At 38.6% G+C, this 24,527-nt stretch overlaps 1 protein-coding gene across 4 annotated transcripts in view; it reads left to right on the forward strand.

Moving 5' to 3' along the window:
* Nucleotides 1–24,527, forward strand: part of col22a1 (collagen, type XXII, alpha 1) — a 302,096-nt gene that overhangs the window by 177,732 nt on the left and 99,837 nt on the right. For all 4 annotated transcript variants that reach the window (XM_043687854.1, XM_043687855.1, XM_043687856.1 and 1 more), the window contains 6 exons: nucleotides 3,024–3,077; nucleotides 7,651–7,704; nucleotides 10,833–10,868; nucleotides 12,377–12,406; nucleotides 13,739–13,792; nucleotides 15,624–15,677. In XM_043687854.1, coding sequence (XP_043543789.1) covers nucleotides 3,024–3,077; nucleotides 7,651–7,704; nucleotides 10,833–10,868; nucleotides 12,377–12,406; nucleotides 13,739–13,792; nucleotides 15,624–15,677 — 282 coding nt within the window. The remainder of the gene's footprint in view (nucleotides 1–3,023; nucleotides 3,078–7,650; nucleotides 7,705–10,832; nucleotides 10,869–12,376; nucleotides 12,407–13,738; nucleotides 13,793–15,623; nucleotides 15,678–24,527) is intronic.

Here is a 24,527-nt window from a genome sequence, read left to right on the forward strand (position 1 = left end):
GATAACTGAACAAACCCAAAGAGAATCAGCAGTGATACTCTTGATTTATAAGTTATTCTGAATTTGGTGTACAATCTCAACATTTGCAGATGGCATCAAATTGGAAGGTGTTTTTAATGGAGGAATATGAAATTATGGAAAAGTATGAATTAATTCACAGAATGGTCATGTAACTGGCAACTTAACTTGAACATAGGAAACTGTAAAGCAGTATGCTCATGTTGGTAGAGAAAATAAGAATGCCGCAGACACCTCGGAAAAGAAATGTCTAAATGGAGTAGAGAAATTGAGTGATCGACTTTGGGGTAATATTATAAATCTGTAAAGGGAGTGTCACAGAATCTCAAATAGGATTGAAATGAGGAGGAACTTCTTCATACTGTGGGTGGTGATTTAGAGGGTATCTGCAGGGTGAATCTCTAGAATTCTCCAATTCACAGGTTAGTGGAAGCTTCATCATTATGAATGTTCAAGACATAGATTAATAGACACCGAGAGATTTGGGAATAGCATAGGAATATGTTGTTCAGTAGATAGTCAGCTATTAACTAAAACCTGAGGGGTTGAATGACCTTTCCCTGTTCTTAGATTCATATGTTCCTGTTTTAAAGGAAAAGTATAAAAAATGATAAACTTGTAAAGGACCTAGGTCAAACATGGAGTCATAAATATTTATTGTCTAAATATTTTAAAAGATATGAAGTAATGACAGCAATAAAAAATTGATAAAATGATGCCAGAAATGTTGGGATACACTTATCAGAAAAGATTGAATATGCTGAAGCTATTTTATCTGAGAGAAAAAAAAAACTGAGAAGTGGCATGTCACAGAGTCATACAACATAGAAACAGGTCCTTCGGCCCACCATGTCGATACTAACTAACAAACAGCAAACTGCACTAATCCCATTTACCTACACTGGTCCATAGTCTACCAAGCTTTGGTATTTTAAGAGCTCATCCAGATGCCTCTTAAATGTTGCAAGAGTACCTGCCTCCACCACCCTAACAGGCAGTGCATTCTAAATTTCTACCACCCACTGGGTGATATTTTTCGATCTGCAGATCCATTCTAAATCACCTATATCCACCTTAAACTTCCCCTCAGGTCATGATGGAGGTCTTCAAGATTATAAAATAGTTTGATAGGAAAGACAAAGATGATGTCTGTAATTGTTTGGAATGGTCAGAAGTCCTGTCACCAATGCAAGGAATGGGATTCTATCCTGAGTGTGACAATTTTCAACCAATTTCCAATTGGGCAACTTTTTCATACAAAGGGTGGTGCATGTATAGAATGAGTTACCAGAGGAAATGGTGGAGGCTGGTTCATTTACAACATTTAAAAGGGTATATGAATATGGGTGGGTACATGAATAGGAAGGGTTTAGAGGGATATGGGCCAAATGCTGGCAAATGGGACTAGATTAATTTCAGATATTTGGTCAACATGGACAATGTCGAACCGAAAGGTCTGTTTCCATGCTGTACATCTCTATAATTCTATGACTGTGAGACAGCAGATTACCTTTTTGAACTGCCCATCCTCTCAGTGGACAAGCCAGCTCTGCAACACAATGGTTACAAGTGATGACTGCCAAGCCAGCAGTAGGAAGCAGAGAGTGAATGCATATTGTTTCAAAGAACCAGCCAGTGGAAATCACTTTCAAATAGCTATTTGGGATTTTGCATTAGGTGGCGGGTGAAGTACTCTCTGGGAGCAATGAGGCAGCTATTAAGAGAATCCACCACCTTCAATAGGAACTGACTGGGAGGTCACCAATGTTTACACAGTACCAGCATGAGGAGGAAATGATGTCTAATTTTCTCTTTAAATGCCTCAATTGGGCACTCAAATGTTAACTGTTTGGGTGAGGTTCCTGCAGTTAGTAATATACTCGAGCAGTCAGAAAATTTCAAGCTTCCATACCTATCACATTCCTACACCATATTACCAAACCAATCACTTCCCAGCCCCTTACCTTCCAGCTGTGAAAGTCAAGTCTGATTTCCACTTTTCTTGCAAAGAAATGGTTGGGGGTGGAAATGAGAGAGTGAGGATTTCCATTGTTGGGGAAGAACATAACCAGTGGCCTTTAATATTAGATAATCACCAAACAATTGAACCTAATTGACTTACAGCTCTGTAATCCAGGCTGTGCCAGTGGCAGTAGTGACTGGCAGTCCAAGTTAATGTGGGGGTTTCAGAGTGGGGAGTGGGAATGAGATCCAGGGTCATGCATCAGGATGAAGGTGGAGAGCAAAGGAAGTATCTGGTTGAGGGAAGACCTTGGGGGCAGAGCAAGATGCTCAAAATGGAAAACAGGCCCATAATGGAATAAAACGCCCTCCCAACCCAACCCTTCATGATTGATGTATTTATGTCTGAGGAGTGGGTCACAGCTTACTGGTTCAGTGGCAAAAGTCCGACTCATGAATAAGCAAATATTCGTCAGCTTAGTGCCAGCTCAGAGAGCATTGTTCTAAACTATGCACTTAATTCCAATGGATAAATGAGAAATTTATGGAATTCACAGAGCTTTCTCCAGGCACCTAAGAAAAAGCCCACAATGGAAACCTACTGGAATTAAATTCAGAGAATCCTCCGGGAGAGTCCTCAAAGATTCTATAGGATTGTTCACATTAATGAGTAAGTTTGAGAAGGGATCTTATTGGCATCTTATGTCCTCAAGGACAATAACAGGGATGAAATTCCATAGAAGAAGATAAATGGACCGATCCAGTGTTGTTGGCTCAAAGATGATGATGAGCATTAAGGATTCATCTTACAACAGGGATATCCATCTTTTCTTTGTGTATTTTTCGTGCATCTGTAATGCTCATTTGATTAGTCACAACAGGTCAAGATACAGCTCTACACGTGAATAGGTCATGTATTTAAAATCAGTGAATGTATTAAATAGAAATTAAAATCAACTTTGCATTGAAAATATCTGGTGAAGTGTTTTTCATGATTGTAGGTTATATATGCATTATAATTAATGTCATCTACCATTAATTAGGGAGAACGTGGCTTTGATGGATTTCCTGGAAAAGCAGGCCTTCCTGGTGAAGTGGTAAGTGAAAACTGCTTAACAAATTAACACCTCTTATCTATTCATATATGGTACAAAAATATGGTAAGTGAAGTGCCTAGTTTTAGATTGGTAAGTTGTAACCAGAGACTTAAAGAAAGGAAAAAAAGGAGCTTATATTTATTTTGCAGGATTCTAATTAATTGTTTAAGAACCTGACAACTTCTGTCATAAATCTAAACCATACAAGTGCATCCCACAGAAACCCACAGTCATCATTAGAAGCCAACAATCTGAGGTAAACAGCAAAACCTTTCTCATATAGGCTGCTGAACTCTAATGAAATCTAGCTCAGAATTCAGGCCAAGCTTGGCCCATTCACCGTATCAACTATCTTTCACCTTCCACACCACTTTATCCTTTTTTCCTTCTATTATTTCAAAAATATATATTATTCATGCAAAACTTTATACACATACATAGTCACTAGATCAGTTTGATTCTATACAGAGTCTTACATATGTGGAACAAACTTCCGACATAATTCCAATGTAACCTCTTTCTATAGAGTATGTTCCACAACACAAGCCAGATCCTCACTCAGTGGGAATGAGTTTCATTGTTAAGTCCATTTGATGGGATTAATTAAATTGCCGGCACGCCTATTAGACATGTCTCTGCAAGGACGTGACATCACTCCACATGTTTCTCAACCTTTAACTATTTGACAAAAAAGGATCACATTCAATGCTGGATTCTTTTAAAATATATCACCCTGAATATTTTGGTAATGGATATTCCACACCTGCTCTTGTTTTTACAAATGTCTCCTGCTAAAGTTACTTCATCCAATGATTTGGCTTCATGTGGACTTTGGTCTATACTTGAGTTAGCAGCTGTGTGATCTTTGATCCTTGTATTACAACTTTTGGCAGCATGCTGCAATGGTAAGTCTGTGACCTCTGTCATTTTACTCTGCCAGCCCCTGGCTGCCTAAGAAGCAGATTCTGACTTGAATCACAAGAAGAAGGAAGTACACAGTTCACAGCAGGTTCTCCAGGGAATTGTATGCTGTTGATGATAGTAATAGGAAACAGGAATCAGAGAAATCTCGTTCTATGCCAAGAGGCTGCTTCCTTTTTAATGAGAAACATTAGCTAGTCAAATGCATAGTGTTGTAACGGGTGAGTGCAGTTCAGGGGAAGAGAAGTCTCTTTTGCAATCTCAATTGCAGGCCTCTTTGATTAATGAACTTTAAAATTAAATCTTGATATTTCCTTGATTCATTCTGGGTATGTGGATAGCATTATAAATGGCCACAAGTTATTGTTTATTCACCAGTGACAACGAGTGACTAATTTGGCTTCTTCTGACATAAAAACACAATGCTGGAGAAACTCAACAGGTCTGGCAGTATCTGTGGAGAGAGAAACAGTTAATGTTTTGAATCCAGTATGACTGTTCTTCAGAATCACTTCTGATGGCAGTGATGGAAGTCGGGTGGATAAGGGACTGGAGTCAAATTGAAGCCAGACTATTCAAAGCCAACAGGATCTTTTTTTCCCATAAAGGATGTTAATGAGACAGGCATGATTTGAGATAGACATGAGATAGAGTTTAAAGGCAATTTGATATTTTCATGGTCATTTTAACTTATATGTTACCTTAAATGTCTGTTTACATTGAATTAAAATTTTCAAGCTACTGCAGTGAAATTTTATTTCATATCAAAATGGATAATTATTTCAGAATGCCAAGTTTCTCATCCAGCAACAAACCCCCTTTTCATGCACTGTGAATGTTAGTCACATGATACAAGGCGAACAGTTAAACTTTTATATTTACCTTTTTTAAACTTATTTTCAACTCAAAGGCTCCCCGCCATGTAATCCAGCCCTTTCTGTCACGTTAAAAAGTGTCTTGTCAGATTAAGGTCAGGGTGGTTTTTGAGGCAATAGATAAAATTGTAAAGTTATTTTACTCTGACACAGAGAAGCAAAACAAAGCAGACTAAACCTGATGAAAATATCAAAAGGCAAAACGTCAGACACTTTAATGAATCAGAGAATATTTATTTCACATTCCTGTCATTGAAATATCCTTCATATAAAAGAAATTGGCAAACACCTGAAGGGTAAAATGCTGTAGGGACATGTTAGAAGGGTCTGTGGAGTGAACCTGGATTGCTCGTTGGAAGAGAGAGCACCTGGTCAGGAGGCCTCCTTAATACAGGCCTGTATGGTTTAAAGCACAGCAATTAGGATGCCCTAATTGGGGTGAAATGGTGGCTCAGTGGTTAGCACTGCAGCCTCACAGAACCAGGGTCCCAGGTTCAATCCCAGCCTCGGGCGACTGTCTGTGTGGAGTTTGCACATTCTCCCCGTGTCTGCGTGGGTTTCCTCCGGGTGCTCTGGTTTCCTCCCACAGTCCAAAGATGTGCAGGTCAGGTGAATTGGCCATGCTAAATTGTCTATAGTGTTAGGTGCGTTAGTCAGAGGGAAATGGGTCTGGGTGGGTTACTCTTCAGAGGGTCGGTGTGGACTGGTTGGGCCAAAGGGCCTGTTTCCACACTGTAGGGAGTCTAAAATCTGAATTTTGTGTCAATTCCAGGCCTAATATTAGTTGCCTTTTAAGATGGATCAAAACTGCTATTTTATGATACAGGAAGAAATTTTCAGATTGATTTGAGTTATTTGTTGAAAAGAAAATCTCTAAAGGACTTGGTGGGCAAATGTAGCACTCAGTTTGTCATACAAGATAACTGGCCCCAGGTTCAACACCTGCTTTAAGGCAACTGCATCCAAACGTCCTCTCATTTTCAAAAGCTTGTTTATGTGGATATCAGTAGGCATAACATTGAACTTGGCTGTGAAACCCCTGTAATGAAATAATCTGCTAACATTCAGTCTGTCATGAAAAATTGCCAGTTGGGTGATGTGTGGCATAATATCAAAAACTATATCCAACATGGGTCAGAACTGTAGGAAAGTGAGGCAAGGAAACTAAAGAAAAAGAAAGAAAGTGGTAGCAAGCTACATGGAATCCTTTCAACAACAAAATGCTAATTCTTTAAAAGAAGCAGTTGTGGAATAGATCTGCAATAGGTGAACTGTTTGTAAGAATGCCTCCTATCCTTTACCCATCAGAAACTTTGATTTATTCAAGTTTCATAACTCACATTCACCCAACACTGTTGTATTTACTGACTTGCATTGAATCCATGCTTACCAACGTTTTAAATCTTTTTTCCAAATTTGCAATGTTTCCCTGATCTTACATTTCCATATTTTTCTCACCCCCATCAGACCATCTCCCACAAGGGAGAATCTGACCCTGCTTGATGTTCAAAAGCATTGATGACATAACAACCCACAGTTAATATCTTGAGAATTACCATTGACCAGGAAATGAACTGGACAGCCATTTAACTTGTGTGGCTACTAAAGAAGGTTAGAAGCTTGGAATTCTTCAGCTAGTAAGTCTGCTAGCTCCTTAAAGCCTGTCGACCATATACAAGTCATAGGTCAGGAGTATAATGATAAATTCCAACTGGACCTAAATGAATCACCTCCCACAATAGACAAGAGATTTGACACTATTTGAGATAAAAAAAAACTCCCTTGATTGTCATACCATGTCACACCTTTAACATTTACTGCCTCCAACAATAATCCACAGTGGCAACAGTGTGTACCATTGACAAGATGTGCTGCAGCAATTCACCAGGGATCATCTTGACAGCATCTTGCAAACCCTTGACTTTACAGTCTAGAATGACAGGGTTAGCACATGAGCAAGAGCACTGTCAGCTGCAAGTTTATCTCCAAATCCCACAGAGTCCTAACTTGGAACTCTACTTCAATTCATTCTCTGCTGAAACTCACTCTCTAACAACATTGTTGGTAGCCCTACACCATGTGGACTGCAGTGGTTCAAGAAGGCAAATCACTACCCCCTTCGCAAGGGCAACTAGGGTTGAGAAATAAATGTGGGCAAAGCCAGGAATACCCAGATCCCATGAATAAATTGAAATCCACCAACCCTCCAAAGATTTGGCATTCCACTTATAGTGTTGAAATGTCTAGTTGTTATTTGTTTAATCATATAATTTGTATAATCTTTACTATTGATGCCCATCATGCTTGATTGATTAGGCCTGGATGTGGACTCCGAGGTGAGTAAAAAAACAATTACAGAAGTTGCTGGAAGCATTGAGCTTTAAACAGAAGCCATTTTAAAACAGTGAACAAATTCTTGTTGCACACATAGAAGCTGGTATATCACCTCTTTATGACTGCGAGATATAAAATATACTGTAACTTCAAATGACCATTTATATATTCCCCACTTTCTTTTTCCAGCAGAGGTGGCTGTAATATCAGCTATCTAGTCCCTTAGATCTGGAATTATTGGCCTAAATCTCTACCACAAATGTCTCTATTAAGAGAGAGCTCAATTGCTACTTCATTGATTAAGCTTTTGATCACCCACCTTAATATTTCCTTTATCCTGGTGTCAGATTCTGTCTATTTATGCTCTTGTGGAGTCATTTGGAGTGTTTTACCCAGTTACTTTTAAATTCTGTTGTTGTAACATCTTCTGTCCTTATTCAAAGGGGGCAACTGGTAGTCCAGGAATTCCGGGTACTTCTGGAGCAAAAGGAAAAAAAGTAAGTATAAAAAGTAAAAGCAAAATAAAGTTATGGCATTTGATGTCATTAGAACAAATAGTGTGTATGTTGTGGGAATGTTTCTAGAAGGATTGAGGTGATTCTTTTTATTATGATGCAGAGAAAAAGACAGAAAATAATTACAGCCGAACTTAGATTTTTCACATGTAATAATAGCAAAATTGTTTGCCTTCATCATCACTATTCCTATAAAATGGAGGGTATCATAAACTACTTTTTGTGATTCTATGTTTCTTCCTGGGCACTTTAAATACCTAGATTATAGTGAATTGGAAATCACTAAACTGATAAGAACCTGTTCTTGTAAGCTATTAGTCTCATTGTAAAAACAGACCTGAAACGTTTCATCTTCTTAAATAAGATGAAACTCAATAGTTAGTTGTATACTAAATTTATATTTATTGGTAAAAATAATCTCTGTCCCTGTAAACTAATTTCATATTCATTAAAATGTTATTTTCATAAAATTATCCATTATAATTTAAATCAATTATTTAAAAAATTCAGTATTGTTTATGGGAATAAAGTTTCCGCTGTAAGCTCAGATATATGGCCAATCTTTACTTCAGGCTGTAAAGTTTAATTATAGGTGAAGGATAACCACGGTTTCTTCTTTCTGAATTTGCTATTGTCAGTACGATTGGCTCCGATGCGTCAGTATGATTGACTGCTGGATTTGGTGCCGAATTCAAATTAATGCCAGTCAAGGGGAAATCAAGACAAAGGAGATTGTTAGATTTTAGTGGGTAGTTTTCTTTGAAATCAGCATCAAACACCATCCATTAGTTGCTTCAAAACCAGATCATTTTATTTTGTGAGTGAATCCAGTCAGCAAGGAGACCCTAATAATTCAAATGCGAAAAGCATTGGTGTTCTACACAAAATATGGCCTGGTGTGCACCTTGCAAATGAAGCACCCTGTCAGTTGAATGTATTTGTTAAGTCATCTCTTGCATATTAATCGTTGATAGAATTCCTACTTCCGTAAGAAACTGTTCAATTGCTTAATTTGAGTTTCAACTTTCAGAGTAGCTATAGAGAAGCTGAGAGGTTTTATATTAATGAATATCTACTTTCCAAAGATATCACTTTCATATCAGGAACTTTGTTTCTATCCTATAATGGCAACTGCTAATGTTTACTGTTGATGGCATCCTAACCTTCGCAGATCATGACTAACAGGTGTAAGGGGAACTTACCTACTTTAGAGACTACTCAAAATCTTTCCCTTCCTTTGGTAGAATTCCAATAATGCCTATTCATTGTTATAATCAATACTTAATCAATGCTGTTTGAGCACCCACTCTGTGGATACATGCATGTCAGAGCATAACCAGTTCACACACTTGTGTTTTGTTTTCCCTTACATTATACAAAAAAAAACAGAAGACAGTTGCTGAGATATGGTTATGAGCATGAGAGCCTGTGCAATAATTATGATAGATAACCAAAAAAGTAACCTAGAAAGAGAGAAGATCCTGACTTCCTACAGCTTTGCTAAAAGGAGACTAAATGTTGAAGGTTTTTTTGACTTGTACTAATCAGATCTAAGATGCAACCAACAGACTTGAAAAGGATACATCATTTTATACAGTATGAGAGTGAGTGCAGATTGGTTGAGTCATCATCGGCATGGAGATACAGCAAGAACTGTTAACATCAATCTTAATTCTCAGCCCAGTTAGGTAGATTCTTATTGCTCAGGGCATTGCCATTGATATTGGATGCAGTTGAGTTTGGCTGCCTCCATGGCCTCTTTCAAAAAAAAGGTACATCTATGTACAAATTCAGTTTACCCCAAAAGTCCTGATTATTTATGTATGCAGCTTCTAGTAGCTGCAAATGTTTCACACTGTAAGCCTGGCAGATGATCTTAAATTGACCTCTGATTTAATTCATGGCACAGTCTGGATTATTTAATAAATAATTTCCAATGGCAAAATCACATCTAATGGTGGATATACTGTTCTATAGCTTGAAAATACAGGCTGGTTGAGCATGAGTAACATGTTGCCGTCTGTAAATCATCACCAAGGTATGGTTTGGCATGGCTCATCAGTCATTGGCATATATAACTTACACACCACCCTGAGATCACTCACTAGAATTCACATATCACATATATCATTTGTGTGATGGGCTTGATGGCAGCATTCTATTACTAGACAAAACCACTTGTGGGTTGACTGTATAGTGGCTGTGTGAGACAACTAGTTCTGAAAATGTGTTGCTGGAAAAGCGCAGCAAGTCAGGCAGCATCCAGGGAACAGGAGAATCGACGTTTCTGGCATAAGCTAGTTCATCTAGTCAATTTTAATCATGACCTAAAACACCATTTTTTGTACTGATTTTAGTTCTCTCAAGTAAATTGTCTCTGCTATTGTATATCTGTGTAGATATATTTTATTCTGAGATTAATTCATTAGTCTGATAACTCAGTTTAGGATCATGTCTATTGCTAGCTATGCAAACCATGTTTCTGTAATGATTAAAATCTCACCTGGTTAAAGTTTTAGCTTAACAATACATCCAATTGGATAAATCAAGCTTGCTGGGAGTAAAGACAGCAAAACCATTACTAGTTCTTTGTTATACAAGTCCCTTGGTTCAATTCCAAATCTGTATAAAATTACTTGGATGAAGGCTAGAGTCAAGGAACATGGGTTAAATAGTCTAAAAAGGAAGATGCAGCAAGAAACAGAAAAGTATTCCTAACTGCTGGAGATATATTTGGTAAGCTATTTGCGTGGGTATTAGATGAGGACAAAGTCTAGTCTCAGACCTGACACTGTTAAACAGTCAGCTAAAATTTACTTACTAGTCACACAATTAAGTAAAATAGCCACAAAGGAAACTTGTGGAAAGACTGCACCTATATTACGAAGTCTCTTGACAAAGGGGCAAATAGAATTGAAAAATACAATGCAACAAAACCATATTTTCTTAATCAAAGTTCAAGATTTCTCAATTTCTGTGATTGGATGGTTCCATAAATTTTTCACAAATTTCTTCATGCTCATGTTGGGCAGTTTGAGGAAACTATCTCAAGCTTGAGTGCACAAATTTTCAGAGCCATCATTTGTTGATTTTATATATTTTTTAAACAGGGAGAAGCTGGACCTCCAGGTTACCCAGGCAGTGTGGTAAGTGTCTAACTCATGAAATATAAAGCGATGGAAGATGGAATGACCTGGTAAAGAAATCAAAGAGTGGGCTGACTTTGCAGTCTCTGTCAGCAACAGGAACATCAGGTTTTCAGACATTCCTGACTTCCGACTCTTTCCATTTAGCTGTTTGATTGGGGTGAGAGACAACTTGGATTGTCTGGTTTGGAAATATTCAAAACGTATAATGATACAGGAGAGGAACACAGCAGGAATTGTGATTAGATTCTGAGTTCCTTGGGGTATATTTATGAATTTAGTACATTTGATACAAATCTTTACCTCCAAGGAATGAGCAACCGGAATGTAAGTATCAGTTAGTTGTTTTTAATCCATTTGAATGTACAACAACTTCCCTCTTACTGCTGCCTTTTTTAACTATCTGAATTCTGAAGTCTGAATTCAAATAACTAATGTCACTTCTGTGAAAGTGATTATTTTTTTTAAATCTACCATTTTAAAATTAAAGTGATCAGTTGTTAAATGTTTACATTTAAGTATCTCTGAAACAATAGAACTTCAGATTTAAGAAAGGTTATAACAGTCGCTATCTTTGTAACCATATTATTTTTATCAACTTGTCTTGCTATTTCAGACTAAAATGGCGATTAATGTCACACATTTCTCTTTAAATTGTATCAGTCCTGATAACATTTTTTATAATTTAAGTATTTGTTCTTCTGTGAAAAATTCCACTGCTCATTAGAATAGATAAAATGAAATTATTTTATTTGTACCTCTTTCATAGTGTCTTTCAAATCTATTCCGAACAAAGTACCTTTGATTCCATGATGCAGTGTCATTTCTAATTAATCTACTGTGTATTATTGGATAATTATCTGTCCTGTGCACCAGTATGGTCTGGTAGAGAAAGAGAATCAAGGGTGGAGTACCTGGAATACATTGCATCTTCCACTCACAACACTGGGCACCAAGAAAGATATGCTACTTAAATATAAGGCCCATTTCATTCTTTAGATTTAGATTAGATTACAGTGTGGAAACAGGCCCTTTGGCCCAACAAGTCCACACCGACCCGCCGAAGCGAAACCCACCCCATACCCCTACATTTACCCCTTACCTAACACTACGGGCAATTTAGTATGGCCAATTCACCTGACCCTGCACATCTTTGGACTGTGGGAGGAAACCGGAGCACCCAGAGGAAACCCACACACACATGGGGAGAACGTGCAAACTCCACACAGTCAGTCGCCTGAGGCGGGAATTGAACCCGGGTCTCTGGCGCTGTGAGGCAGCAGTGCTAACCACTGTGCCACCGTGCCGCCCACGTTTGCATTCTCTCACAATGCAAACTGAGAAATGTTACCCTTATAGTTTTAACACCTTCCAAAATTAGAATGGCCCTTCCCTGGTTTTAATAATTATATTAATTATTTTGGTCGTTTTAATAGTAAAAGGAAAGTACCTTTTAGTTTGTTTGTTCATTTGATGTTGATGACTAACAACTGAATATTTTCTTTTAGGTAGAACTTGATGGTTTGAAAGGAGAACCAGTAAGTTTAATTCCCATATATTACCAAATAAAGGATATATGTCTTGAAGTACACATTAAAATACCATTCAAAGTGTCTGCATTTTGCTGGTGCAGAAACTTTATGAATCAAGAGTATATGAACAACTCTCAGTAATCTATCAGCATTCAAAATAAGACAAAATTAAAATAAATAATTTAATCAAATTCACTTTCTAATCCCCAAATTACTGCAAAGGAAGGGAAATACAATCCAACAGGTCTATGCTACTGTGAACACTTTACACAAACACCCATCCACCTTACTTCATAACAGCATGTCATCATATCCTTCCATTTATTCTTCACCCATGAATCGATCTAACTTCAGTCTGGTAACTCAGCCATATAGGTGGTGAAGGAGGAGCTAGCAAGAAGAGCTGTTGTATCTTGGAAAAGAGAGTGTAAAAGGGGCTATATCCAGAGTGAGTATTCATGGAGCACTCCTGCCTCAACTTCACTGAGAATCAACATATGAGAAATCTTTGCTTATTCAAGGGGGGCCTATTAGAACTAAATCACTTGTCTTAACCCTGCTATACCCTCAAATCAGTACCTTTAATACTGTTGTATGATGGGAAAACCTTTGAAAGGAATATTTATTTTGGCCATTGCTTCCTGAGATGGTAAATGAACCAATGAGGTGCCTCCCCCAGTTGACAGGTTAACGTGATGTGTTCCCTGATTTGGCACTTACAACTACAATTAGACTTGCAGTTGTTGCTCATCTTCCACATATGAAGCAGTTGGCTATAATATGAATACCCAACATGGAAATGAGTTGATCACTGTCCAATCTTCAAAGGAGGGAGAAGTCTGGAAACTTTGCTGATATTAATGATGCTGTTTTTGTTACATGTTTCCCTACTATTGTCAAATATTGCAGATGTGTGTGTGTGCAGGATATGAGGTTTGGGGAAATGAAGGTGGAATTGGGCAGAATAGAATATGCCACTGTCTGTCGTAACACAAGAATAAGGTTGAGGGATAATAAGTTGCAATGCAAGGCCACATAGAACATAAACACAAGCAGAGATCTATTGCATTAAATGGCTTCTTTCAATGCTGTAAAAATATGATGTGCTTTCACATACTTCTATGAAATGTGGTGCAGTATTGATAAAAAAGTGAAGGGAATTTAAGACAATTCTAAACTGGACAAGTCCCTCATGATACAATAAGAAAACATTGAAAATATGAATCAAAATATATCAATAATAAATCATTCTTATGAATAATATTTACAGCCGCACAAGGTTTTCCAAACACAGTACTTTATTTTGATTTAGGTTTAATGTGCTTTACCTTTATACAGGGTCAGCCAGGACTTCGTGGACATCCAGGCTTGCCAGGTCCTCCAGGGCCTTTGGTTAGTGTATTTTTTTCTCACTTTTACAAGGAAAAGTTTGGCACAAACCATTCAGCATGATGACATGGTCACCAAATTAATGAAGACCTCAGATTCCTCTCACACGTGCCCTTGCTTCATATTGGAGAGCCCTCTCAAATCTGTTTGAGATGAGATCATTAGAACAGGGCAAGTGAAGATAAGTTTACAGGCATGCTTATTCCATCCCGTGTTTGAACTCCTATGTTTGAGAAGGATTTTTTTAATAATACTTCTCCGTTGTACAATGTTGAGGTGCAGGCTCAACCTTTACAATTGGTAGGGAGGGAGCCTGCTGACCATATGTCCTGGTGACTTTGAAGTCTTTGGCAAGCATATCTTGGGGACTTTAGTCTGAGAGGGCCCAACCTGCTAAAAAATGTCCTGCACATTTATATTGTCACCCTTCTGGGATTGAGCAGCTGCAAGCAATGGGATAACTGGTGTGGATGTCTGGATTGTCCTGAAATGAAACATAGAATTATAGAAACTATAAGCAGGAGTAGTGCATTCAGCTCCTCGAGCCTGCTCTGCCATTTGATATGGATACTGGTTGATGAATTGATTGATCCTGTACCTCAATGCCACAATTCTGTTTTTTTTAATCTCCATGCTCCTTGATGCTTTAATATCTAAGAATTTATCATTCTGTTTCTTCAATATACTCAGTAGCCCAGGCTCCAAAACCTTCTGTGGTCGTGAATTCTACTGGTTGACCACTCTGAGTGACTGTTGGAGTGACTGTTACCCATCTTCTATGTGGGTGCCAATTGGCACCACCCAGATTCTGGAGAAGAAAAGGCACCAACAATGAGGTCTAGGTTGCTTGACCCCTCCTACCCTGCTGTTTACTGAACACCCACCGTTAAAGTGTTACAGTGCAAAAGAGCTCATTTGGCACATCTTGTCTATCCCGTACCTTTTAGAGAACATTATGACTAGCACCAGTCTCCCATCCTTTCCCTATAACCCCACACATTATTTCTATTTCGGTAATCTAATGCTCTCTTGAATGCCTCAACTGAACCTGCTTCCACCATATTTGCAGACAGTGCCTTGCAGACTCAAACTGCTCAGTGTGTGAAAAAGTTTTGGCTCACATTGTACTTCCTTCATTTGCAAATCTCTTTAAACCTATAACTTCTGTTCTTGATACATTGGCAAGTGAGAATATGCTCTTCCTGTCTACCATTTCAGATTTCTCATGATTTGGAAAATTCAAATTTACCCTTTTCACCAATGAAAATAATCCCAACTTCCCAAATCTATCTTCACCATTGAAACCCCTCATCCCTGAAACCATTCTGGTGAACATTATCTGCACTTTCTTCAATATATTCATCTTCTTCCTAATATGTGGCACCCAGAACTATATACAATATTCCAGATGAGGTCAAAATATTGTCTTACACAGGTTCAGCATAACTTCCCTGCTCTTATAGTTCAACACTAACTTCTTCACAGTGTACAGTGATGCCATGTTTGGTATTGTCTGCAAATTTTGAAATTGTCGCTTGCATTCAAAGACCTTGAGAACCTCTGGGGAGATGGTGATGTAGTGGTAATATTGGTGGATAAGTAATGCATGAATGACTCAAAACAAGGGAACAAACTTGGAGAAACTTAGGTGAATTGGCAACGTCTGTGGAGGGACAACTGAGTGACCCTTCATCAGAACTGAAGGGAGTTGGCAGATGATGCAAGATGGGGTTGAGCTATCCCAGAAAGGAAAGAAAAGGAATATCCAAATGTCTGGTGAACAACTGAAGCTCAATGAGACTTAAAAATGTGTGTTTTTGTTTTCTACTTTTAGGGTCGTCCTGGTCTGGATGGCAGTGCTGGAAAACCTGGATTACAAGGCCAAAGGGTATGTGAACAGATATATTCCCATTGTGTTTGAGTCAACAGTTTTTCACATGGTTGTGAAATAAAGGAATTAGAATGTGATAAGTTAGCTGTGTAGGACGACAATTCAAATTCAATTTTAATGTAGATACAAAGTTTTTTATTTAAGTTATTTGCACAGTTATTTTCAGCATCTGAACAACACCAGCAAAATCAGAGGGAAAGGTACAACTCAATCAATAAATAATATGGAACCAATACGTACAGACTGCAATGGTTCAAGGCTCAATGTCCAATTAGTGCTAATTTGTTTGATTTCACCCAGGAAGCTATGCTTATGGTCATTCCAGCTTCTTGCTGCAGATAAATAACTACTTACTCATGTCAGAAATTGTCCATGGGAAAGCCTTGGCTGTGTATTAGCATATTTTAAACATTTCCCTTCTTGGTTGAATCCATCCTTCTTTCCTTTGTTCCCTCCTGTACCAAGTGGCACATGAAATTTGACACTATTTTTCTTTCCATAGTGGCTTTATCTTGATGTATATTTGCAATCATAAGAGAATAGTGTTTGAGGGTTGCCATTTTGCAGCTAATATGGCTTATCAGGAAAATTTCCCACTTTTGCTTGCTGACATAGCCAAGATACTCCCTACATAGTATAGTTTTGTGTACATGTGACCCTGACAGTGTTGTCCAAATGCCTATAGGAAATATCCAGCTTCTGTTATAGAATCAGAAAGTTTCCATACAGCATGGAAACACGCCCTTGAGTCTAACCAGTCCTTGCCAACCATAATCCCAAAGAAAACTAGTCCCACCAGCCTGCACATGGGCCATATCCCTCTAAACCTTTCCTATTCACGTACTTAACCAAATGTCTTTTAAATGTTATAACTGTACTCGCATCCATCACTTCTTTTGGAAGTTCATTCCACACACGAACTCTGTGTAAAGGTTGGCCCTCATGTCTTTCTTTTTTAATCTTTCTTTCTCACCTTCTAAATATGCCCCCTTGTCTTAAAAATCCCAACCATAGGGAAAAGACACCTGTCATTCACCTTAAGCAACATCTTCTGTGACTTAGAATTTTGAAACCAAAATTGGAATGGTCTCTTTCTAAGATGGCGATGAGAGATTTCAGCCTTTATTTGCAAACAAATAATTATATGACTGGAAATATCAGTTGAATGTCCCTATGCTTTATTTTATCAGTTATACCCTGGTGGAAAATTTACCTTCTTGGTTTGTCAGAAGGTCACACGAGCGGTGTGAGCCTGATGATCCTCTCATCCCCCAGTCTTGGACAAACATTTGGGTGAACTTTAAAGTCCATTTGTCACCCAACCAGCTCTCTCAGTGGAAACCAGTTAGGAGTGGGGGGAAACCTGTTAAAATGAAGCATGAAAATTCATTCATTATCTTCAGTTCTCCAGTGCCAAATTGCAATATTAAATGCAGGCAGCAGGAAAGCTACTCAAAGTCACTGAGGTCCTTCTATGAATAGGTGATTAGGATTCTAATGTTATCATAGTGACTCACAATGCTAATGAAGTATCAAGTGAAGTCATAGTCTATAAGATCATAAGAGATAAGAACTTAGGTTGTAGGGACCCCTCAAGCCTGCTCAGCCATTCAGTAGGGTCATGGCTAATTGGACACTCTTCCTATCTACTTTCCTGCGTTTTGCTGTAATCCTTGATTCCCCTCCTGCTCAAGAATCTATCTCAGCCTTAAATATATACAAGCACTCTGACCCCACAGATCTCTGTGGCAAGAAGTTCCAAAGGGTCATAACTCTCTGAGAGAAGAAACTCCTCCTTATTTCACTTAGATTGGTACCCCTTAACCCTGAGCTACGCCTTCTGTTCCTGGACTTTCCCATGAGGGAAAATATCCTCTCAGTATTTACCCTGTAAAGCCCCTTAAAGAACCCTCTACGTTTCATTGAGATTGCCTTTCATTCTTCTAAATTCCAATGAGCAAAGTTCCAATCTGTTTAACCTTTGCTCATAATACAATCCCTATATGCCAGGGATCATCCTTGTGAAGCTTTTCTGAAATGCCTCCAGTGAAATAATTTTTTTCCTTAAAAATGGGGACTAAAATTGCTCATAGTTGCAGTCTCACCAGCACCCTGTACAGTTGCAGTAAGACGTCCCTACTCTTAACTCCAACTGCCTTGAAATAAGGGCCAACATTCCATTAGCATTCCTAATTACCTGCTGCATTTGCATGCTGATATTCTGTTTCGTGTACAAGTAACTCCATCCTGTAGTTTCTTTTCCATTTAAATAATACTTTATTCTTTTGTTCACACTTCCAAAATGAACAAATTCACGTTTTCTCACATTATTCTCCATTTGCCAACATTTTGGTCATTTACTTAACCTGTCTATCTACGTTTGTGTCCTCTGCAAATTTGGTTGCAGTACATTTACTTCCTTCCTCCATGCCATTAATATGCATTGTAAATAGTTGTGGGCCTAGGACTGATCCCTGTAGATTCTCACTGGTCACAGGTCACCAACCTGATAAAGAATCCCTTACCCCCCACTTGCTGTTTCCTCACCATCAGCTAATTCTCAGTCCATCCCAATGTACCAACTCCAACATCATGAGCTAATATCTTAAAAATTAACCTGTTATGAGGTACCTTGCTGAAGACTTTCTGGCTTGTCTCTATCCAGTCTGGCTGAGACTTCCTCAAAAAATACTAATGAATTATCAGACACCGTTTCCCTTTCAAGAAACCATGTTGATTCAGCTTTATTAGATTATGATTTTTCAAATGTTCTGCTATTAATTCCTTAATAATTGATTCCAATACTTTTCCAACAGTATATGTTAAGCTTTTTAGCCTGTAGTTACTCATTTTAACTTCCCTTTTGAAAAGAAGGGAGGTCACATGACACGAGGAGTTTTCCAATCCTCGTGTACTTGCCTAGAATCCAGAAACCTTTGGAAACCTTTGGAAAATTACATCCATTACCTCCGCATGTACCATTTTTAGGATCCTAGGATTGAAGCATTCAGGGCCAGGGAACTAATCTGCCTTTAACTCCATTAGTTTGTCTAATACTACTTGACTGGTGATGATGGTAGTACATAATCTCTTTGTGATATTCTTTAGTATTAATACGATGTTTGAAGTATCTTCCTCTGTACTGACTGATGCAAATATCTGTTTTACTTTACTGCCATTTAGTTATACCCCATTACCATTTCCTCAACTTCATTTTTTAAGGGGCCTATATGCATTTTGGCCTCTTTCTTCCTTGTTATGTATTTAAAGAAGTTATTTAAATATTTTTATAGTTTTTATATTCCTTGCTAGTTTGTACTTGTACCTTATTTTTTCTCTCTTTATTATCTTTGCAGTCCTCCTTTCCTGGATTCTGAATTCATCCCAGTCTTCAGGGCTATAACTTTTGTGGCCTTATGTGCTTTTTATTTCAAAGTAATATTTTCCTTAACTTCCTTGCTTAGCCATGGTTGGTTTATCCCTCTTAGAATATTTCCTTCTTACTGGGAGAGATTTTTGCTGAGAATCATGAATTGCCTCCTTACTTATCTGTTACTTATGTGATTCCTGTTAAGCTGTTTGTCTCATTCACTTCAGCTGACATTATCCTCACTTCATTGTAATTCCTTTTATTTAAAGCGAAGTTGTTTCTTTGATTTGATTTTAATTGATTTGACTTGATTTATTGTTGTCATATGTACCGAGATACAGTGAAAAGTGTTTTATGTGCTCTACAGACAGATCAGAGCATACAAAGTGCATCAGATAATAGAACAGAGTGCCGACTCGGTGTTACAAACATAGAGAAGGTGCAGTGAGAGACAAATCAATATTAGCATTTGTGAGGTCCTTTTAAAAGTCTGATAACTGCAGGGAATAAGTTGTCCTTGAATCTGCTCACATGTGCATTCAAATTTTTATATCTTCTGCCCAATGTAAAAGGGTGGTTTTGCAGTCTTAAACTGAGTATTAAATTCTATCTTGTTATGATCACTATTTCCTCGAGGATGTTTTACTTAGAGGTTATTTTATGAAAGCTGCCTCATTTTACCCATTACCAGATCTAAGATAACCTGCTCACTAGTTGGCTCCATGACATATTGCTCTAGAAAATAATCCTTGGTGCATTCAATTAATTTGTTGTTAAAGCTACTCTTTCCAAGTTGATGAATTCAATCAACATGAAGATTAAAGTCAACCATAATCATTGCCCTATTCATTATACTTGCTCAGCCTATTTGTTGATTTTCTACAGAGTAGTTACTGTTTGGGGGGCTGTGCACTACTCTTACCCAATGCCTTCTTTTCCTTGTTGTTCTTTTACCCCCTCCCTCCCAAGTGGACTCTACATCATCAGAAACAAAAATAGAAATTGTTGGAAAACCTCAGCAGGTATGGCAGCACCTGTGAAGAGAAATCAGAGTTAACATTTCAGGTCCAGTGACACTTCCTCAGATCTGATGGTAGCTAGGAAAATGTTAGTTTAATGCAGAAGGTGGGCTGTGGGGAAGAATTCAGGAGTAAATCTTAGGAGGGGATAGAGCCCAAAAAGAGAGAAGAACAATTGGACAGACAAAGGTGTGGTTGGGAGGGTGAATAGCTGCTAATGAAGACTATTAGTGGCTAACAATGGGTTGTGTATAATGGCAGGCTATATGATCAGAAGGCCTGGTGTGTGGTGCTGGGGCTAGGACATAGAAGAGTTCAAGCCCTAAAGTTATCGAGCTTGATGTTGAGCTTGCTGCAGAGGCTCCAAAGTGTAGTTCTTTCAGTTGATGCTGAGCTTTCCTAGAGCACTGCATTAAGCCTGAGACAGAGATATTGGCCAGGGAACATGATGGTGTGTTAAAGTGGCAGGCAAGTGGAAGTTCAGGGTCTTTTTTGCAAACAGAACTTAGGTGTTCTGCAAAGCGGTCACCCTGTCTTTCGGTTTCTACATAATGAGAACCTAGATCATCTCTCACAGCTGTCCTCATTTCATCTCTTATTAACAATGCTACACCACCACCTTTCATTCAATCCTGTGTTTCTGAGAGGTGAAATATATCTATTTGTTAAGGTCTCAGTGTTGATTTTTTTTAGCCATGTTTCTGTCATGGCTATGCAATCATATTCATTTACCTCAATTTGCGTCAGTTTGTTTACCTTATTCTAAATGCTTCATGCATTAAGATAAAAATCACACAACACCAGGTTACAGTCCAACAGGTTTAATTGGAAGCACACTAGCTTTCGGAGCACCACTCCTTCATCAGGTGGTAGTGGAGGGCTCGATCGTTGCAGGCACCAGTATCAGAATGGTATCTCTTCTATTTCTGCACATATCAAACTTCTTAATTCATACTTGTAATCCAAATCATACTGCCTGAGAGCTCATTACCTATCACCCAGGGTCACACATTGATGGTATTATAGATATGCCAGTGATACATTTCATAGGGACCAGCCCATTGATACAATCAGTGCTCAGTAACCATCTAAAATCAGGCAATTTCCCAAATCCATTTCTATTCCCGAAGAGAAAAACAAATGCCAAGTTCCGGCTCATCATGCGTGTCCGCCGGTATTTTCAGGCAATTCTCCGCTCCGAGCTGGAGAGTGCAATCAAACACTTAACCAGGTCAAAGTTAAAAATCACACAACACCAGGTTATAGTCCAACAGGTTTAATTGGAAGTACACTAGCTTTCGGAGCGACGCTCCTTCATCAGGGTGATTGTGGAGGGCTCGATCGTAACAAAGATTTATAGCAAAAATTTGCAGTGTGATGTAACTGAAATTATACATTGAAGAATTGATTGTCTGTTAAGCCTTTCATCTGTTAGAATACAGTGATAGTTTCATTTCTTTCATGTGTAAATCACAAAACCTTTTTTTTAAAATGTTGCATTCTCGGGTTAGCTGTTAACAATGGTGATAGCTAGACAATATGTTGAAGGTGTTGGCCCCCTGTGTTCTCTGTCTATGACCTGATGTTTAGATTGATTCTAATCTAAAAAGTGAGATAACGGAGTTTTGCCTAAATTCATGCAGTTTTTGAGCTCAGAGTTCTGCATTCATGTAGAACTCTGAGCTCAAAAACTGCATGAATTTATGCAAAACTCCGTTATCTCACTTTTTAGATTAGAATCAATCTAAACATCAGGTCATAGACAGAGAATACAGGGGGCCAACAACTTCAACATATTGTCTAGCTATCACCATTGTTAACAGCTAACCCGAGAATGCAACTTTTTAAAAAAAAGGTTTTGTGATTTACACATGAAAGAAGTGAAACTATCACTGTATTCTAACAGATGAAAGGCTTAACAGACAATCAATGTTTCAATGTATAATTTCAGTTACATCACACTGTAAATTTTTGCTATAAATTCTATGTTACGATCGAGCCCTCCACTAACACCTGGTGAAGGAGCGTTGCTCCGAAAGCTAGTGTGCTTCCAATTAAACCTGTTGGACTGTAACCTGGTGTTGTGTGATTTTTAACTTTGTACACCCCAGTCCAACACCGGCATCTCCAAATCATGCATTAAGATATAAAGCTTTTATGTTTGTTGCATTATTCTTTTTATGTTTCTATGGGTTTTTCTGGTAACAATCAGTATCTCATTAACCTGCAGTCCAACCTTCCCTTTTTCCTTTGATTTTCAAATTTTCCATGAAAGGACCCTCTCCATACCCAACCCATGTCCTGCTCTCCCACCACTATTTTGTTTAAAGACCTATATGCAGGCCTAGTTATTTAAGTCATCAGGACTTTCATCCCAGCATGATTCAGGTGAAGACCATCCCACTGGAACAGTTCCCTCCTTCCCCAGTACTGGTGTCAGTATCCCATGAATTCAAACCTATTTCTGGTAAACCAGACTTTGAGCCATACGTTGGCCTCTTTAATCTTGTTGAGCCAGTGCCAGTTAGCTAGTGGCTCAGATAGTAACTGGAGATTATTACCTTTTTGGTTGTCCTTGCTAATTTAGTCCCTAGTTTTTCATAATCCCTCAGCAAAACCTCTTTTCTTGTTCTGCCTATATTGTTTATACCTGCCTGGACTACAACAGCTGGAATTTTCCTCTCCCACTCCAAGTTCCTCTGCAGCCTGGAAGAGATGTCTGGAATCCAGTCATCAAGCAGACAGCACAATAATGGGACTCTAGATCCTGGCTACAGAGAGTACTAATAGAGTCTATTCCCCTGGTTTTATTAACCTGACTTCAGATATATTTATCTTTTCCATACTCTCTGGAATGGCTCTCTGTATCATAATGTTATGTTCAGTTTGCTCATCCTCCCTATATTTGGGAACGTAATGTCCGAGTGGTTTGTCGCTGGACTGTCAATCCAGAGACACAGGTAATGCTTTGGGAATCCAGGTTCAAATTCCATCATGGTAGGTGATGGAATTTGAATTCAATAAAATTCTGGAATTAAGATAACCGTGAAACAGTTGCCAATTCTCAAAAAAGCCTATGTTGTTTTTTTAGGGAAGGAAATTGTCATCCTTACCTGGTTTGGCCTACATGTGACTTCAGACTGAAAGCAATGTGGTTGACTCTTAATTACCCTCTGGGCAATTAGAGATGGGCAACAAATACTGGTTTAGCCCATGGTGCCCTCATCCCAGGAATGATTTTTTTTTTTTAAATCCCCTCCAATCACCAAATGGGGAGCAAGAATCGTAAACCTGTTATATGAGATCAAGGGCTGATCCTTGTAGTCACACTCTCCTGTCCCAGATCACTGACCAAATTTGAGTAATTAATCTAAACGGTGTGACTATTTCCTGAAACATAGCATTCAGATCTCACCCACCCCCTCAGGTATCACAGCATTCGATACTCAGACATCAGCTGATTGACACTGAACCGACTTTCTCAAGCAGCCAACACTTGCTCAGATGTGGTCACTATGAACAACAATGGGATCCACCAGCAACTGCATCACGCAGATACAACACAACAGCTGTCACTGTATCTCTATTTTATTTACTTCTTAATTTGTTTTTTTTCCCTACTGGTCTTTTTGTTTTACATCTGTAAAATATTCCTAATTTACTTTTAATTTGAAAATAACTTACAATACTCAGTCAAATTGGTAGCTATTACCAAACAACAAACTTATGATCTTCCTCTGATGTCACTCTTTGTTTTCTGCTGGGCCCCTAATCGTGGGCTTTGACTTATCCAGGTAAAAACTAAAAGCCTTACAAACCTTGTACCAAAAAAACATTGTAAGGCACTTCTTATCCTCTGTATTGAATTCACAAATTCTCCAAAATCCCAGAAATATAGTCATCTGGGCTGTGCCTCACTCCCGATCATGTAAAGCTTACTCAAGGCCAAACTTGCTGGAATATGGTAGAAATGCCCAGTAAGATAAACTTTAGAAACTGTTTTCTTGCCATCAACTCAAAAACATCAGGGCTGGTGTCCCCTACACTTGCATACCCATCCCCTAATCAACTTAGTTTAATGCCAAGAACCATTCTAAACCAGAAACTAAACTGGACCCGCCACCTAAATACTGTGGTTACAAGAGAAAGTCAGACATTGGGAATTGTGCATTGAGTAACTCATCACCTGGCAACCATCTACAAGATACAGAGGAAACTCGATTATCCAAACGAGATGAGCGGGCACTATTTTGTTTGGCTAATTGATTATTCGGTTAATCAATTCCATGTCTTTCCTCTAGGGCTTGGAGTTTGCAGTTAAGTCCGCTCCCCGTCCTGGTGGCTAGATAGCAGCACACCACGCGCGAGCACCTACCCGCCTCCGAAACCCGTCCAGCACCGCCCTCCCAACGTCCCCCAACACTGCCCCCTGCCCGCCCTTAACCTTGTCCAGCATCG

This window comes from Chiloscyllium plagiosum, chromosome 4, assembly GCF_004010195.1.
Source record: "Chiloscyllium plagiosum isolate BGI_BamShark_2017 chromosome 4, ASM401019v2, whole genome shotgun sequence".
Classification (NCBI taxonomy): Eukaryota; Metazoa; Chordata; class Chondrichthyes; order Orectolobiformes; family Hemiscylliidae; genus Chiloscyllium; species Chiloscyllium plagiosum.